This window comes from Setaria italica, chromosome I, assembly GCF_000263155.2.
Source record: "Setaria italica strain Yugu1 chromosome I, Setaria_italica_v2.0, whole genome shotgun sequence".
Lineage (NCBI taxonomy): Eukaryota > Viridiplantae > Streptophyta > Magnoliopsida > Poales > Poaceae > Setaria > Setaria italica.
In genome coordinates, this window is record NC_028450.1 from 12,419,739 (window position 1) to 12,437,144 (window position 17,406).

Genomic DNA, 17,406 nt, shown 5'->3' on the forward strand with positions numbered 1-17,406 from the left:
AAAATCTAGCCAGCTTGGATTGGACCCGCGGGCCTGGTTGGATCAGGGCTGAAATGCTCAAGGCTCCTATGTTGCTTGCGGAAGCTAGTTAAACATATGACTTTAAAACCCGTTAAGCCCACCTAGTATAACCATTGCAACCCATCAATCTTTTTCCACGAATATCTTACACTTGATTCAACAATTCGTAAATCCTATGTCAACGTTCCAAATATGCTAACTCAACATTGTACGGTAATAGATATTTATTTTTGACGTGCTCCTCCCACCTCACTTGGAACTTTTCCACATGTGATATACGCTTCAATATTTTCTTATAACCGATTCGACGACTCTGATACAACATTTTGAATAGGCTACATATATTTATTTATACTCACTTTATTCCAAAATATAGATCGTTTTAACTTTTTTAGATACAAAGATTTTTCTATGCTCCTAAATATAGGATTATGTCTAGATACATAGCCGAATCTATATACTAGAAAAACCAAAACAACCTACATTTTAAAATGGAGGGAGTAGTTAATTTAAGGTGAGATATTTATTTACGGTTGAATTGGTCCTTACATTTTCTTAGGCCCTATTTGTTTGTCCCAAGATTATATAAGCTGGATTATGATCATAGATAATAGAGACCACTTGAAGACCACAAATAATCTGAAGTAAGCTACCCAATAATAATTTATTTGAGATTATTTGTGATCCCGTGGTAGTCCTTAAATATTCTTTTTATCATAGTACTCGTAACCCATAATCTAGAATATATAATCTACATGGATTATAATGTGAAACAAACGTAGCCTTAGGAGGCGTTTGGTTCCTCGAGCTAAAGTTTAATTCCTGTCACATTAAATATTCGGAGGCTAATTAGGAGGACTAAATATGAGTTAATTATAACTAATTGCACAGATGAGGCTAAACGGCAAGACAAATCTATTAAGCCTAATTAATTCATAATTAGCAAATGTTTACTGTAGCAGCATATTGTCAAATCATAGACTAATTAGACTTAATAGATTCATCTCACCGTTTAGTCTCCATCTGTATAATGGATTTTATAAATATCATACATTTAATACTTCTAATTAATATCTAAATATTTGAGGTCACGTCTGCTAAAAATAACCAGCTGTAACCAATCGCCCCCTTAGTCGGGTTGTTGGAACAGAGTAGCTAACTTCTTCGACTGAACCGACAAAAGGCTGGTTCGGGCCCACACTCCAGCGAGATGAAAACCCGGTCCAACATCACGGCTCCACCGCCGCCCACGAGTCGCATCCACCGCACGATCCCTCCTGTCCCCGCGAATCGCCGCCATGCCGCGATCGACAGTCTCCTCCTCCTTCGCCGGCCACCGCACTCCGGCGGCCGAAGCAGAGATGGGCTCGAACCCCTCCTCCTCCGCTGCCGCGGCGGCGGAGTCCTCCATGGCGTCCCTCATCGAGCGCGCCACCTCCACCACCGCGCCCGCCGTCGACCCGGTCCTCCTCCGCGCCATCAAGTCCTCGGGCCGCGCCTCCGACGGCGCCATCCGCGACGCCTTCCACCTCCTCCTCTCCCTCATGTCCAAGCCCCACTCCCACGTGCGTAAGCCTTCTCCCCCATCTCTCTCTCAAATCTCTCCCCCCGTACCAATCTGCCCCCAATTCTCCCCAACCCTAACGCGCTGATTCCCCATCCCGCGCAGGTGCGGCTTCTTGCCTTCAGCGTCGCCGACGAGCTCTTCATGCGCTCCAAGCTCTTCCGCTCCCTCCTGACCGACGCGCTCGACGGCTTCCTCCCGCTCGCCGTAGGGTTCCGTCGGGCGCACCCGCTCCCGCCGCCGGCCGCCTCGGCGGGGCTCCTCCGGAAGGCCGCCGTCCAAGCACTCGAGCGCTGGCACCACCTCTTCGGCGCGCACTACCGCCAGCTCCGCCTGGCCGTCGAGTACCTCAAGGTGTCCGCCCGCGTCCAGTTCCCGGGCCTACGGGCCACCGTTGAGGCTCGAGCAGCCCGCGAGGCACGCACGCAGGAGATCCTGACCGCCAAGGTTGAGCAATTGCGTCAAAGCCTCGCTTCAATCAAGGCTGAAATCCGGTCCACGATGGATGAGATTCGCAATGGGTTGGAGATCATCCGTGCTGAATATGAAAAATTTGAGGGCTATGTGAATGATGATGATGATGCAGAGCAGGAGATTGCATCCCTGTCAATGCGGAGTATTAGAATGGCTTCATTGATGGCTGGGGAGTGGTTGCCTGAGACTCAGGAGAACGAAGCAGTTTTTGATGCCCTGAGGGAAGCGTACCGGCTGCTTGTGTCAAAGCATCTGGTAACTGTCCAGGAGTGGATATCTGTTCTTGTAAGGGTCAATCTTCAAGATAACCGGTTCAGAGATTCTGCACTGAAGGAGTTCATTGATGTTAAGAATGAGATACGGGCAGTGAGAGATCGGTGCAGTGAGCTTGGACTCGACCTTGACAATGTTCGTAGGAGGAAGGGTGACCAAGAGGAAGAGGATGATGAGTTTTGGGTGGAGGGAAACATAGAGGCCCCTAGTCCTGCCAAAGTCCAGAGCAGTGTAGATGTTGCAAGCACCAGCCGGGACACCGGAAAGGGAAAGAAGGTGGTGGGTGGAGTGAAATCTGATATTGGCAAGGCGCCAGTTGCTGGTAATGGAACTAGGAATCTTGACCCAGAGAAATCAAAGCTCTTTGCTGAAGCCCCTGTGGTGCCATGGAGCTCTGTCTTGGATCGTTGGGGCTCCAGCGGGGATGCACATGTAAACCAGAGAGGGCTTGAGCTCGAGAGTCATTGGGGAAGGGTGGATAATGATGCCGTTATACCTGCAGCAAAAATTGCAGAGTTGAATGTTCATAGCTCAGTTTATAGAGAAGCCCCAGTTGAGATCCTACCATGTCATGCCCCACTAAAGAAAGGAGGGCTTTGCCAGAGAAGGGATCTTAAGGTCTGTCCTTTTCATGGACCAATTGTCCCACGTGATGCTGAAGGAAATCCATTTGAGCAGCACAGCGGTAGTTTTGGTGCTGAAGTAGATCCTGTTGAGCACTGTGACATAAGAGGAAACTCAAATGAGCTGAATGGAAACAGAGATGGTGATTATATGGAGGAGGCCTCTTCTTCAAGAATGACAGACATAAGTAATGACTATGGAAATATTGCTGGAACTCATGATCTAGGTAACGTTACTGTAGAGCTGGCAAGACAGGCAATTAAAAATGTCCGGAAAAGAGATATGGATCATAAGGCCCGGGAAAGAGCACAACGCCAGAGAATCCGTCAGCACAATGAAGACGTTCTGCGGGAGGCAGCTATTGCTTCAACTTCCTACTCTGCAGCAGCCTATGAGCAGCCTCCAGAATCATGGGGTCGACGGGGTCGCCGAGGTAAGGCAAAAGCACCAACGCTGGCATCAATGCTGAAGAAGAAAGTTACCAGCAAGGATAGAATTGCAGAGAGGCTTCTGAACACTCGAGCCACAGATGCGACAATAAGAGAGGCTTCTCATGATGAAGATATGAGCTACAGGGAAGCATTTCCAAACCAGTGGTAACAGAAGCAGCTGAGTTGTTCTTGTATAGATGGATAAAAATGATATGAATGAAATCAATGTTGGGTATTAGTGTACAATTGTCAGCAAATAATACGATATGTGTAGCTACCTAGATCAGCGAAAACTATGGGTTCATTTTCCGATATTCAGTTCTTGTACAGTTGACCAAATAAGTTCCTTGTACATTTCTTCTAATGTTAAGTTTTGACTGTGCACTCTCGTATCGTTGTTCCATTCAAAGTGAACCTTTTTGAGGAACTGCCGTGTCATGATGTATCAGCATCCCTTACAGTGATGCTTTGGAATCTGACAAAACTACGCTTTATGTTGCTTATGTTGGTAATGCCTTTTTTCACCTTTGCTGTCCAAGTAATGTTTGCAATGCACGAAAAGTCAACAACTGAATTACCGTTGTGTCGGACCCCTTCTGTCGATTTTGATTCGTTTCAGCTCCAGTTTTATCAGTTGTTGCTAGCTTCTTCACCATTTCACCATTCTTCTAACAGGATAAATGAATCACAAGGGAATTTGTATAAGCAGAAGAGCACTACCTAGTTGAACCAATGTGAATGATGCTTCTAGTGAGCTACTTTTGCGTTGCTATCCTTCTCCTTGACATGGATTTTTTTTTATTTCGTCTATTTTTCTACGTACAGAAAAAAGTGACAGAACTTGATTAAGAATGGTTATCTTAAAAGTGGAGATAATCCAAGAGCATTAGAAGCAGCAGCAGCATGGCTTAGATTGGCATATGCGCAAATCATGGTTTGAAGTCCATTTGATGGCAGCAAAGTTTCACGTACCATTGCAGTACAGTTGCACATGATCTGATTCTCATAGTCATAGCTGAACTACATGTTTTCATATCCACAAATTTAGGAATTTGTGCAAATCAGGATGCTTGGGTAGCATGTAGCTTGGTACAAAGTGCGATACCGACATACCAGGAAGAACACAAAACTGGAGGCGCAGCATAGGTAGGGATCTGAACCAAATTATTCCATACCTAACCAACCTACAAAATTTAAGAGGTGGGTAACCATAATCTGCCGAACTGATTGTACACAGCACTCGAAAGGAAAACATATAGCAATCGATCGGTGGAAATTGTACGTGTTTGTACTTTGTACAGAGCACACCAGAAGTCAAGAACTGATAGATTAGCCAGGTACCTTTCTTGTTTTCCACACATCTGCTTGATCTTCAAGGTTCATAAGTTCTGCAGCCACAAACACAGCAATCAAGCAAACGCAACCAGCTCCCCGGTATCTTATGCTCCATACGCGCTGCACGCCTCAGCGGCTCTGCCCCTCACCGGATCCTAAACGAACGCCTACCTTGTGAGCTACGGCCGCGGCAGGCGATGGTTAATGTGCCGGCGGTCACCTGCACGCTATGGCGTTGCTTCTAAGGCGGCATGGCCGCACCGCACCGTGCCACCACGGCGCTCGTTCATTCCTTTCCATGTCATCGTCCTCGCCGTGACTGTGAGGAATCTCTCAGCCAGTCAGCCGCCTGTCATCGACCCTATCCGCCGGCCAACACGCTGCCGCCGGGTGGCGGATCCGCAGGCAGATGCGGTTGGATGATTTTGCTGGCCGCTCGGGTTCTGGTGAGGGCGGCAATCCGATCGGGAGGTTTCGGAGTCCGTTGCGCTTTTTCCGAGCGCGAAGCCGCTGACGATCGGACACAAACGGAACGGTGTCTAGTTTCCGTTTCCGGCTATGTTTCATCGACCGGCTCGGAAGTCGAAAACCCGGAGACGAGTCAAACCGACCGCATGGCAGGGCATCGGCAAGATAAAAAAACCACACAGTGCCTTCTCTTCCCTCCATCTTCCCATCGTGATCAAAGCGCAGCCACTAGCACTCGCTAGATTATTCCTGTCCCCTCCGATCGTTCTCTCGCTCCAAGAACAAGCAGAAACCACCGCACCATGTCATCCATGTCATCGTCGGTGCCGGAGATCCTTGGGCTCCCGCCGGGCGTCCAATTCCGCCCCGACGACGACGAGCTCGTCGAGTTCTACCTCCTCCCACGCGCCCGCGGCGAGCCGGCCCCGTTCCCCAGCGTCACCATCATCGACGACGACGCGGCGGGCATCACGCTGCCCTGGGACCTCCTCGAGCGCCACGGCCGCGGCGGTGACGATGAGGCCTACTTCTTCGTGCGCGGCAGCGCTGACGGCGAGGCGAGGAAGCCCGGTGCGCGCCAGGAGCGCGGCTGCGGCGGCGGCGGGAAGTGGGTGTCGCAGAAGCGCCATGTCCCCGACGACAAGCGCGTCACCGCCGGCGAGAAGGTACACTGGAGTATGCATAACCTCAACCTGCACATGGGCCGCGGCGGCAGCGTGGGGTGGGTGATGCACGAGTACGTCCTCACCGACTCGTCCTTCCCGTCCGTCAAGATCTGCCACGTGTCCTTCACCGGGCACGGCAAGAACCGCAAGCGCATGCCGGGCAGCGCCGTCGACGGCCAGAGCGAATCCGCGCCGATGATGAAGCGTGCGCGCGTCGCCGCCACCGCCACCGCCGGTGGTTCGTCGAGTTCTGGTTCTGCTGGATCGACGACGACGACGGCCGATCAAGACTCCGGCGTCGGGTGCACTTCAGGACCCGCGCCGCAGGCTGCTTTTACCGGCGAAGGCATCTCGGAGTGGGTTCCTGAACTTTGCCGCGATGACTTGCAGGGAATTCCTTTGGCAGCGTCGGCCGCCGATGCAGCAACAGAGCAGCTAGTGCCCGAGCACGTCATGATGCCGATGGTTCAGGAAAGCGCCGGCATGGCAGAGTTAGAGCACCAGTATCTGTGTGGAGGAGACGAGGGCCAACAGGAGTTCGTGGCACCGATGGGGATTACTCTCGATGGATTCGGTGGCGCGTCAGGCTTCGGCGACATGGACGCCGGAGCGCAACCGGCCTTCGTTAATTGGGGAGGCGTCCAGTTCTACTAGGAGATTGACTGACAACTACTACTTTCTGGGCAAGAACTCTAGCGTTTGCTGAGTGTCTGGGCTGCGACACTCAGCAAAGAGGCCTTGTTTGCCCACTATCTACGGAAAAACACTAGGCAAACGAGTCATGTTTGCCGAGTGTCCTGACCCAGACACTTGGCAAACAAGGCATATTTGCCGAGTTCCTATGCCGTTAGACACTCGGCAAACGCGCCATGACCATCTTTCCTCTCGGCATTGGTTTTAGCACTCGGCAAAGTCTTTGCCGAGTGTCCGATAAAAAACACTCGGTAAAGAAACTTTTGTCAACACTGTGTATACTGTTTGCTGAGTGTAACACTCGGCAAAGGCTTTGACGAGTGTTTTTTGGCTTCGCCGTGGACACACGGCAAACTTGGACATTCCGGTAGTGTTTTCGTTCCGTGTTGGATGTAAGCAGCTTGCACACTGCATGATGTGAATGGAACAGTTGATACCATTGTTCTTTGTTTTTCTGGTGAAAAGTTAGAACCAAGCTTTTGTAACCAGCTTTGGCACGTGCTCATACGTATATAACCTTATTGTCTATCTATGTATATGTAAGGTTTAAGCCTCTCAAGTTTGTTAGTGTAAAATTGTACATCAAAGTTACAGTAAAGGATCTCATGTTTACAAAAGGAAAGTTTTCAGAGCACATCTAATGATGGACCCATAAAACAGCTGCAATCAGATAACTCTAGTAACAATTAAAGAGACGGTGGTAGTGAATGTTTGGACAACGCCGTACGTGATCGGACTAAGGTAATGAAGCTTTTTCTCATCTTGGGGATACAATGATCAGTGTGGAATCAATTTCGCCAACATGATCAGCTTCTTGCTCGTCTAGTCTACAAAACTGAACGTTCCTCTTCCACCCGCCAAAATTCATCCTGGCCTATCTCCAGCTATACGACCACGTCGGCTAATCCTAGCAAATTACAGTTCACTACTGGCAATAAAAATGAAAAAGGCAAACCATTCACCAACTTATTAGGCTATTCCCAATGTGAAGTTTTATATCACGGTTTCCAAAAGTGATATGCCATCAAAAGAGATTTGAGTAGATGAAAAAAACAAGAGGTCTCTCAATGCAGAGTTTCATTTCGCGGTTTCATAGGCTAGACATACCATGTAATTGCGAGGCATGTGATTGGATGTGGATGAGATGAGATGAAACTCTCTAATCCTCAATTCTAGTTTCATCAGGTTTCGTAGTCTTGGAAACAATATATACTGAATTTCATCCTGATGAAACTCCTTCCCTCTCTCTCTTCATATTTAACATGCCATGTCATCAGAATTGCTCATGTGTCGAATTATTAAATGAGAATGAAACTCCCATTGGGAATAGCCTTACTACTTCAGTTATGTCAACAAACACATTAATCAGAAGTTATGAAGCAGCTACTAAAGCACATGAAGAAATATATATTGTGTTTGTTCGCGTATCAATCAAACAATCATGGAAAAACTACATTCATAACCAGAAACAAGGAATCACAATGCAATTTCAGGAAAAAAGAGGAATCATTATGCAGAATCATGATACGTGAAACTAGAGTCTAGCATAAGGCGCCTTGCAAAACATTTGAAAGTTTAAATAAACCAGAGGTTATTCTACATCCAGGCAATCCTTACAGGATCATTCCATTCAATCACTGATTTCCTTACTCGCGGGGAAGACAGGAGACTGGATCATCATAAAGGGAACAAGGTTAATCAAGTATCCATCACCTGGTATTATGCTATACACTTTCTCCACGACTCTGCTCTTCGTGTGGACGTAGAGGACATCATCACCCACCTGTATGAACGCAGACTTGGCACCGTGTTCAATTCCATGAAGTTTAACAGCACCACCGGTGGTAGTAAGCCCATCCTGAGCAACTGAAATCGTCACCCCAGAATTAGCACAAATCGTGCGCAAGCAGATGGTTTCCTCTAGCATCCATTTGCCGCCATCCAGATTGTGGAGCCAAATGTGAATCTGAAGATCTTTTACGTGGATCATACAAAACGTGGCATTGGAACGGTTTACCATTGGTGTCAGCGTGTAGTTTATTCCAGCTCCAGTTAACTCCAGCACATCCGGGAATGCAATGGTTTGCATATATGATGGCGCTGAGGAGGCCGAGCGCAATGCGGCGACGTTACTCGCCGAGGAAACCAAAAAGATCTTGCCGTCCATGGGAAGAATGTGAATAAGGTGAGTGTGACAGGCCGCCGGGAGCTGTACCGGTGGCGAGGCGAGGTTGTGCCAAGCACCATCATCTTGTAGCTCGTGTATCTGCATGATCCACTTATTCTGCTCCCAGTAACACCAGACGGCGCAGGCGGCTACGCCACCATCAGGCAAGCACCTGTTGAGCCATGTCGTGCCGTCGAAGGTATTCGTGGACGGCGGCGGCGGGAGGATGACGGCGGCTCTGCCTGGTGCAGTGGGCTGAGCACGGCGTCTCTGCGGCCTGGGCTGTAGAGTCTGACGAGGAGGCGGCCGTCCAGGCAATTCAAGATGGACATCACCGATGTGCCCGATACGCAGGCCTCGTCAAAGGCCGCGCTGGCGAGCTCTGACGGTGTGTTAGGCACTAGTAGAGAATTGACCTTTAGTCCCGGTTAGTAGGGTGCATGTCTCTCAAAAATCCATTTGGGATAAACCAACCGGGACAAAAGGAGGGTCTTTAGTCCCAGGTCTTTTAACCGGGAGTAAAGGTCCCCTTTAGTCCCGGTAGCTGTCACCAACCGGGACTAAAGGGCCTGCCAGCCAGGCGCGGGACAGGCCCTTTAGTCCCGGTTGGTAAAAGCGACCGGGACTAAAGGGTGCCCCTTTAGTCCCGGTTGGATTTCCCAACCGGGAGTAAAGGGTTAGCCTTTAGTCCCGATTGGATTCCAACCGGGACTAAATGGCGCCTGCATGGCACTGCCTGGCGCCTGAATTTTTCATGCATGCATCACGTACGTAGTACCGCGGCCCTTTTGTTAACCTTTAGTAGTTGAGATTTATTTAGAACGAAATCAACTAGTATTTAAACGAATGGGATCTGTAATTATACAATTACTATATATATACACAATTCATATACACAATTCAATTAGCTTAGTACAAATCGATCATAATTAGCGCGTATTATATATACAAATAAATCAAAGTATCTATCTACAATCTTCCCATCGTGGTGTTGCTGATCGGAGTGTCTAATTGTCGTCCATCGTAATAAAATTCTCCTTTTGGATCTACCACCTCGTCCATTAGAAATCCAATGAGACCTTCACATATTACCGCTACTCTTTCTTCCTTCAAGAGTCCTTGTTGAATATTTAACATCTATAATTTAGAAATTTGTGAATGTTACACGAACAAATACATATAAGGAGCTAGAAAATAATTAACTAGTAATAGTTTTATTTTACGTACTTTAAAGTTGTGCGGCGTCATCTTCAGTCCCTTGGGTCCCATAAAACTGTGCATGTGCTCACAGATGTAGTAGCCACATAGATTATTCCCGGGTTCCTGTCTTAAGCATTTTAGTGCGGAAAAAAATAAGTTATGAAATATTCGTGTTATACAATGTAATAAATGTGCAGACTTCATACGTACCGGGAAGTCTGTGTTCCATGTAAGTTTTTCTTTGAATGGACCTTTGTGTGTCCTTATGAATTGTTTCCATGCGCTGCGGATTAGAATAATGAATGATATAGTGTAACAGGGATAAAATTTAGGAAATAAACTTTTGCATAGAGATAAAGGTCCAGAATTATTACAAGCCTAGCATGTCTTCCACTTCTTGGTACTCCATCGGATCTTTCCTCAACGAATCGAAGACAGTGACGTGGCTTCTTTCAGGCTCAATTATAATAAGGATCCAGTGGAAGCTGCGTGCGTAAAATGTTCATGCATATTAGAGCTAACTAACATGTAGAGATGAGGAAAAAGACATCGAAAGTAGACGGTATACACACACTTATTTGAAGTTGTATGGAAGTAGTATGAAATCCTTGAATGTTTGTTTGTCTAGGAAATTGTATACTTCCACCAAGGTTTTTTCCGGCGCTAATTGTATCTGTTGTTGGTTAACTACAGATGGATCCATGAAGCCTATATGTAGGTACGCCTCTCGACGGCATGTCTGAATTAGCATCCTACATGAAATGGAAGATGAAGTTAGTACGGTGACGCACGCCAAAATTTACATGTAGAGATAAACGGACACTTACAGAACTCAAGCGCTGATCAGAGAGACGTCCAGGGCATCATGATGGTACACTTCGTATATATCCTTGAAGTCTAGCCACAACACTTTCTCCCCTTCGCCGTGAAAATCTATCGGTTTTACCTTCAGGCCGAGCATCTCCCTCGAGTCGGCGGATGTCATCATCTACCATTGATGGAATGCGTACATCTTTGTTGATAGGTTCCGTACCAATGAAGGCTTTACTAGAGGTTTGCCTAGCTCATAAGGCCATCTCGGCTCAGGGGGCGGTGCAGTTGACGTCTCAACTTGCCCTATGCATTCATCAAGTCCCAGACCTGTTTCTTCCATGAACTTCAATACATTTGCTTGTTGATCCAAGGGCATTGCTTTTACCCGTTGAGCATCTTTTTTTGATAAATGGCTGAGGTCGGGGACAGGACCGCTGGAAGATGACTTTCCTTTCCTTTTATCCTTTTCATCAGCCTTTACTAAAGCCCGTTCATAGTTTGATAAGAGTGGTATCCTTTTCTTGGCTCCTTCTTCCATCCTGATAAAAAAGTTTAAATCTCGTCGACTTACTGGCGGTGGCTCCATCTCCCTTGCTTTTTTTTTCTTCGGCTTGTTTCTTGAACCACTCACTGGCCTCTCGTTGGATTTCTGCCCACTGTTCCGCATGAGACATTGCCTCCCAGCGTTCCTTACGAGTCACTTTAGGCTCCTTTGTTTTCTTCTTTCTCTGTCTTTGCTTGGGAGGCGGTGCTCGTGACTTCTTTAGTGGTGGTGCAAGTTCCTTCAAGGGGACCACTCTTGGTGCCGGCGACGGTGATTGGGGAGGGGTGTTGTTATTGTTGTCATCGCTCCCAGCACCAGGATGTGGTGGAGATTGAGACCTTGATATAGATGGAAGGGACGGTCCTGGAGCAGGAGATGACGGTCTCGAGGTATGAGGAGAAGGTCGCTGCTGGGGATCTACGGGGAGCGGTCTTGAGCTCTGAGGAGATGGCTCCGTGCCGGGAATAATGATGTAGCATTTTCACCATAGAATGATCCCATGAAGCGCATCTGCCAATGTCTTTTCCCCGTCGCCTCCCGGGAGGTCGAGCTCTAGACCTTCATACTAGCTATCAACTATTTTCTCTATGCGGACGCTGGCGTAGCCAGGTGGAATCTTCATGCCATGACTGCTCTGCCCCGCCAGGGTTGCTAACGTACTCCCGTACACTACCTGTACATATAGCAGAAGTAAACAAGTTGAACTCCGATCTCGAGGCCTGGATCAATTGACAAGATTGCATAAATATTATGTATAAGTATACCTTAATAGTGAGGTTGCCGACCGGTGCATGCAGCTCACATGAGGTCCGTTGTGTGATGGCATCCACAGGGAACCGTTGCTCCTCCACGGGTAACCTGCGCGTCTGCGCATCGGGGACGCCATTAGAAGCACAACTGCTCAAGAGGCGTGATTGGGCCAACTCCGCAACTGTGTGGGCCACCCGACGATTGATTTCATCCATCATTCTTTGTTCTTGTGCCTGCACTTTAGATTCTAGCATCTGCCACCAGCTCTCCTCGATCTGTTCCTTTCTTCGCTTCCGGCTTCTATACGAGGCGCTGTCGCCTCGGAAAGCAAACTTCCACGGAACCACCCCGAACCCTCGGCAACGTCCTGGGTGCTCCGGATCACCGAGGGCCAATGTGAGCTCATCATTTTCTCGGTCCACCTTCAACCTCCCAGCCTTAGAATTTTCAATGTTCTTCACAAGATGTTCGGCCTTCTCACGTATTGTGTCATTAAAAATCAATGTCCTATCCTCTTGGCTCAGGGAGCCTCCATGAGCGTAGTACCAATTTTTTGATCATTCAGGCCATTCAATAGTTGCAGGTACGATTCCCCGTTTGATCAGATCTTGTTCCATCTTCCTCCACTTGGGAATTGCTGAGCCATACCCACCTCGCCCCAGATGATGGTGGTAGCCCTTCTGACTAGCATTTGTTGTGTTGGTCATGATCTTTTTCACACCATCTTCACTCCTCTTATATTCAACAAATGCATCCCAGTGGTCCCTCAACTTTGGCCACGCGTTGAAGTCTGGAGTTCGGCCCTTCTTAATGTAGTGGGTATCCAGCATCTTCTTGAATGTATGGAATTGTGTAGCCATCTTCTTAAGCGTCCACGCTTTGACATCCTTCTCAATATATCCTTCGGGGAATGTGAAATGTCTCTTCACGTCTTCCCACAACATATTCTTTTCTGTCTCCGGAAGGGCGTACGGATTAGTGCTTCTGCCCTTCCATTTTCTGATGCTGATAGGCACGTTGTCCCGGACGATTGCCTCGATCTGACTCACGTACTTCTTTGCTACTTTTTCGGGAGCAACCGGCCTGCCCTCTTCTATCACTTCCGTGATGACAAGCCTCCCTTCCATCACCTTTATACGACCTCGGGTATTCTGCCCTTGCGTCGATCCGGAGGGCTAACAGTTCAAGATTCGTTAATTAGTACGTAGTAGTAATGGTGGCGTGAAACAATACAAGAATCGTTATATATACCTCGCCGGAACCTTCCGCCACGGCAAGGTGTTGCTGCGGCTATTGCTCTTTATTCCCATCGGCGGACATGTTGAGGAACATGTCCACCTGGGTGCCCTCTTCATCCGTGTATGATAGTGGAACGTTGTCGCCACTACCATCACCTGCGATTATCTGCTCCATGATATATCTTGCGGTCTCATCGTCTGCCATTTCAACTAATGATTTAAACATACATGGAATCATACATGACAGTCATAGAAATTGCCTTACTTATATGTATATAATGAAATCATAAAATAACATGAATCCTACAAAGTCCGGAATATTTATACAAATTTCTACAAATTAGTAGTACTTTGTGATGAATTTCTAGCAATAACATGAATTTTTACGAATTTCTAGTAATAACATGAATTTTTACAAATTTCTAGCAATAACATGAATTTTTACGAATTTCTAGCAATAACATGAATTTTTACGAATTTCTAGCAATAACATGAATTTTTACGAATTTCTAGCAATAACCACATACGGTGCCTAGGTTGTGACGGCGGCGGTCAGGGCGGCGGTACGGCGGAGGCGGGGACAGTTCCCTGGAACCACGGGCGGTGCCTAGGTTGTGACGACGGTGGTCAGGGCGGCGGTACGGTGGAGGCGGGGACGATTCCCCGGAATCACGGGCGGTGCGTACTAGGTTGTGACGGCGGCGGTCACGGCGGCGGGACGGCGGAGGGGACACATATACAAAAATCTAACTTAAAAAAAATCTAACTTAAAAATCTAACTTAAACACATATACAAAAATCTAACTTAAAAATCTAACTTAATTTTCTAACTTAAAAAAAGGGCCCTCCCGGCGCCAGTGCCGGCCGGCGCGGCGGACCTCTCGCGCGCGGTCGTCGACGGTGGCCGGGGCGACGAGGTGGCCGGGTCGGCGGGACGGCGGTGGCCGGTGCGGCGAGGACGGCGGCCGAGGCGATGACGACGGAGCCAAGGCGCGCAGGACGGCTTCGAGGAGCGACGAGGGGCGACGAGGCGGTGACGAGGATGGAGGCGGCAACGAGGCCCGCGATGGAGCTCTGGTGGCTGGCGGCGACGAGGTAGGGGCCGGGCGCGACGGACGAGGAGGATCGAGGCGGGCCGGCCGGGGCGATGGAGGAGGAGGATGTCTGGGCGCGGTCGGCGGCGGGACGACGACAACCGGGGCAATGGGGGACGACGAGGCGGCGGCCGGCGAGGGAGGTGGACGAGCGGCGACGGAGCAGAACGCGCGGGACTTGGCAAAATTTTTGCTAAGTGTAACTGGCGTTGGGGTAGAAGGGAGTACAATGCCTTCTAACCCCCCCTTTTATCCCGGTTCGTAATGGCACCCGGGACTAAAGGGCCTTTTGTCCCGGGTGCCATTACAAACTGGGATAAAAGGCCCCCCCTTTTATCCCGGTTTGTGACGGGACCCGGGACAAAAGGGTGCATCCGCCAGGTGGGGCTGGGAGCCTACCCTTTTATCCCGGGTTCCACCACCAACCGGGATAAGGTTGCAGTTGGCAACCGGGATAAAAGGGTACGTCCAGGCGGGAGACGAAAAGTACCCTTTTATCCCAGTTGCCGTTTGCAGCCGGGATAAAAGGGGGGCCTTTTGTCCCGGTTGCTGTTGGCACCCGAGACAAAAGGTCTTTTTCCTAGTTTTCTTCTCCCGCCTGTTTTTTGGAAATGGATTTTATTTTATCTTTTCACTGCATTTCAGGATGAAAAACTAAACCTTCACATATTTTGTACATGCAAAAATATATTTAAATAACGAGTAAATTGACAATAAGTACGATTTAGTCATTAATTCTATACCAGTTCACTTAGCCTCTAAAATATTTATTTTACTGCATCGCTGTGATCAAGAAATTATTCAATTAAATAATTTCAATGCGTAGAAAAATCCATGTATGTATGTGGTTAACATTGTTCATGTTTATCTAAAAAATCTTCACCTAACAAATTTAAGAACACATGAAATCATACATAGGGTAAATTAAAAATTGTATGAATTAATACACAAAGGTCATGTAAATTTAGCGCATTACAATACAACGTTGTAAAATTTTTTCTTCATGAAAGTTCCTTGATCATGATCGCAGCGTAAGTACGGAGCCTCTTCTTTGGATAGCAGGATGCTTGGATCAACTTCAACGGCGAATGGAGGCATGCCATCAAACTGATCATAATCATCTGATTGGTCTGTTTTATCCTCGACTCCCACGATTTTTCTTTTACCTAGAAGAACTATGTGGCACTTTGGCTACCATGTCTCTTTTGGATTCCTCTTGGGTTTGCTACACATGTCCTTCACATAGAACACCTGATGCACATCATTGGCAAGTACGAATGGGTCATCACTGTATCTAGTCTTGCTCAGATCTACTATTGTCATTCCGTACTGATCTTTGGTTAGGGCAGTTAGCTTCACCCAATTGCAAAGAAATAGAGGGATGTACAGCGGTCCGTATTCGAGTTCCCATATCTCCTGTATGAAACCATAATACGACTCCTTGCTATTATTTCTGTCCATGGCATCTATGCGGACACCACTATTCTGGTTCGTGCTTTTCTGGTCCTGGGCTCTCGTGTAAAATGTGTAACCATTTATCTCATAGCCTTGGAATTTGACGATTGTGCTAGCAGGTCCCCTAGCTAACCAGGCAAGCTGTGGGTAAATCTCAGAGTTACCCATAAGTTGTTGGCACAACCAGGAGGGAAAAGTTTCCATGTGATGACGGGTAAGCCAAGCATCGGATTTGGTCAGGTTTTTGGAAGCTACCATCTGCCTGTGTTGCTCGATATACGGAGACACAAAGGATGACTGTTGTAGAATAGTGTAGTGTGCCTTGTCGAACAAATCAGTATCATTGCTCAAACTTGATTTCGTTCCAAGGGTGCTTATTCCTCGGAGCCTCCCCTCGTGGCGTGAAGTTGGAACCCCAATCGAGTCAATTGAATCAATAAAATCAACACAAAACTTGATCACCTCCTCTGTTCTATATCCCGTGACGATGCTTCCTTCTGGACGAGCACGATTAAGAACATAGTTTTTTAGGACTGCCATGAACCTCTCGAAAGGCCACATATTGTGCAGGTATACAGGTCCGAGAATACCAATCTCTTTTACTAGGTGAACTAGTAAGTGCGTCATAATATTGAAGAAGGATAGTGGAAATAACAATTCAAAACTGACAAGACATTGCACCACATCGTTCTGTAGCTTTGATAGCTTGGATGGATCGATTGCCTTCTGCGAAATCGCATTGAGAAACGCGCATAACTTTACGAGCGGCAACCGAACATTTTCTGGTAGAACACCCCTTAGTACAACCGGAAGCAACTGGGTCATCAACATGTGGCAGTCATGAGCCTTGAGATTTGTAAACTTGTTTTGTTTCATATTTATTATTCCCTTTATATTCGAGGAGTACCCAGACGGGACCTTCATACTATTCAAGCATTCAAACATGCTATCCTTCTCTTCCTTGCTGAGAGTGTAACTGGTAGGACGTAAGTAGTGCTGTCCATTATCTTTCTTTTCCAGATGTAGGTCATCTCATTGCCCCATGGCTTTCAGGTCCTGTCGTGCTTCCAATGTATCCTTTTAGGTTCCATAAACACCCATGAAGCCTAGCACATTCACGCAAAGATTCTTCGTCAGGTGCATCACATCTATTGCGTTGCGAACCTCTAGGATTTCCCAATAAGGTAGCTCCCAAAATATTGAATTTTTCTTCCACATGGGTGCATGTTCGTTATCGTCGTTCGGAACAGGTTGGCTACCAAGTCCTTTTCCAAAGACTACATTTACATCCTTCATCATCTCGAAGACACGCTTTCCATTATGGTGTGCAGGTTTTTTACGATGGTCTGGCGCCCCTTTGAAATGCATCCCGATCTTTCTCAGCTGGTGGTGAGCAGGGAGAAATCGACTATGACCCATATAGACGACCTTCTTACAATGCTTCAAGTACATGCTGTCTGTGTCGTCTAAACAGTGGGTGCATGCCCGATATCCCTTATTTGTCTGTCCTGAAAGGTTACTCAATGCAGGCCAATCATTGATGGTTACGAACAACAATGCTCGTAGATTAAAGATCTCTTATCTATCCTTATCCCAC

At 47.6% G+C, this 17,406-nt stretch overlaps 2 protein-coding genes across 2 annotated transcripts; both read left to right on the forward strand.

The window, feature by feature from the left end:
- Positions 1–1,274: 1,274 nt before the first annotated feature.
- Positions 1,275–3,790, forward strand: LOC101754766 (UV-stimulated scaffold protein A homolog). Its single transcript, XM_004952223.3, has 2 exons — positions 1,275–1,586; positions 1,691–3,790. Exons 1-2 carry the CDS (start codon positions 1,320–1,322, stop codon positions 3,554–3,556), a joined length of 2,133 nt encoding a protein of 710 aa, XP_004952280.1. The 5' UTR covers positions 1,275–1,319; the 3' UTR covers positions 3,557–3,790.
- A 1,702-nt stretch (positions 3,791–5,492) lies between these two features.
- Positions 5,493–6,509, forward strand: LOC101758981 (NAC domain-containing protein 48). Its single transcript, XM_004954749.1, has one exon. The coding sequence runs from the start codon at positions 5,493–5,495 to the stop codon at positions 6,507–6,509; it is 1,017 nt and encodes a 338-aa protein (XP_004954806.1).
- The last annotated feature ends 10,897 nt before the right edge of the window (positions 6,510–17,406 follow it).

Excerpts from the sequence above, each read along its gene's own strand:
- LOC101754766 (XM_004952223.3), top strand. The coding sequence starts at position 1,320 with ATGCCGCGATCGACAGTCTCCTCCTCCTTCGCCGGCCACCGCACTCCG. Across the intron at positions 1,587-1,690 it reads TGTCCAAGCCCCACTCCCAC|GTGCGGCTTCTTGCCTTCAG; the intron begins GTGCGTAAGCCT and ends CATCCCGCGCAG.
- LOC101758981 (XM_004954749.1), top strand. The coding sequence starts at position 5,493 with ATGTCATCCATGTCATCGTCGGTGCCGGAGATCCTTGGGCTCCCGCCG.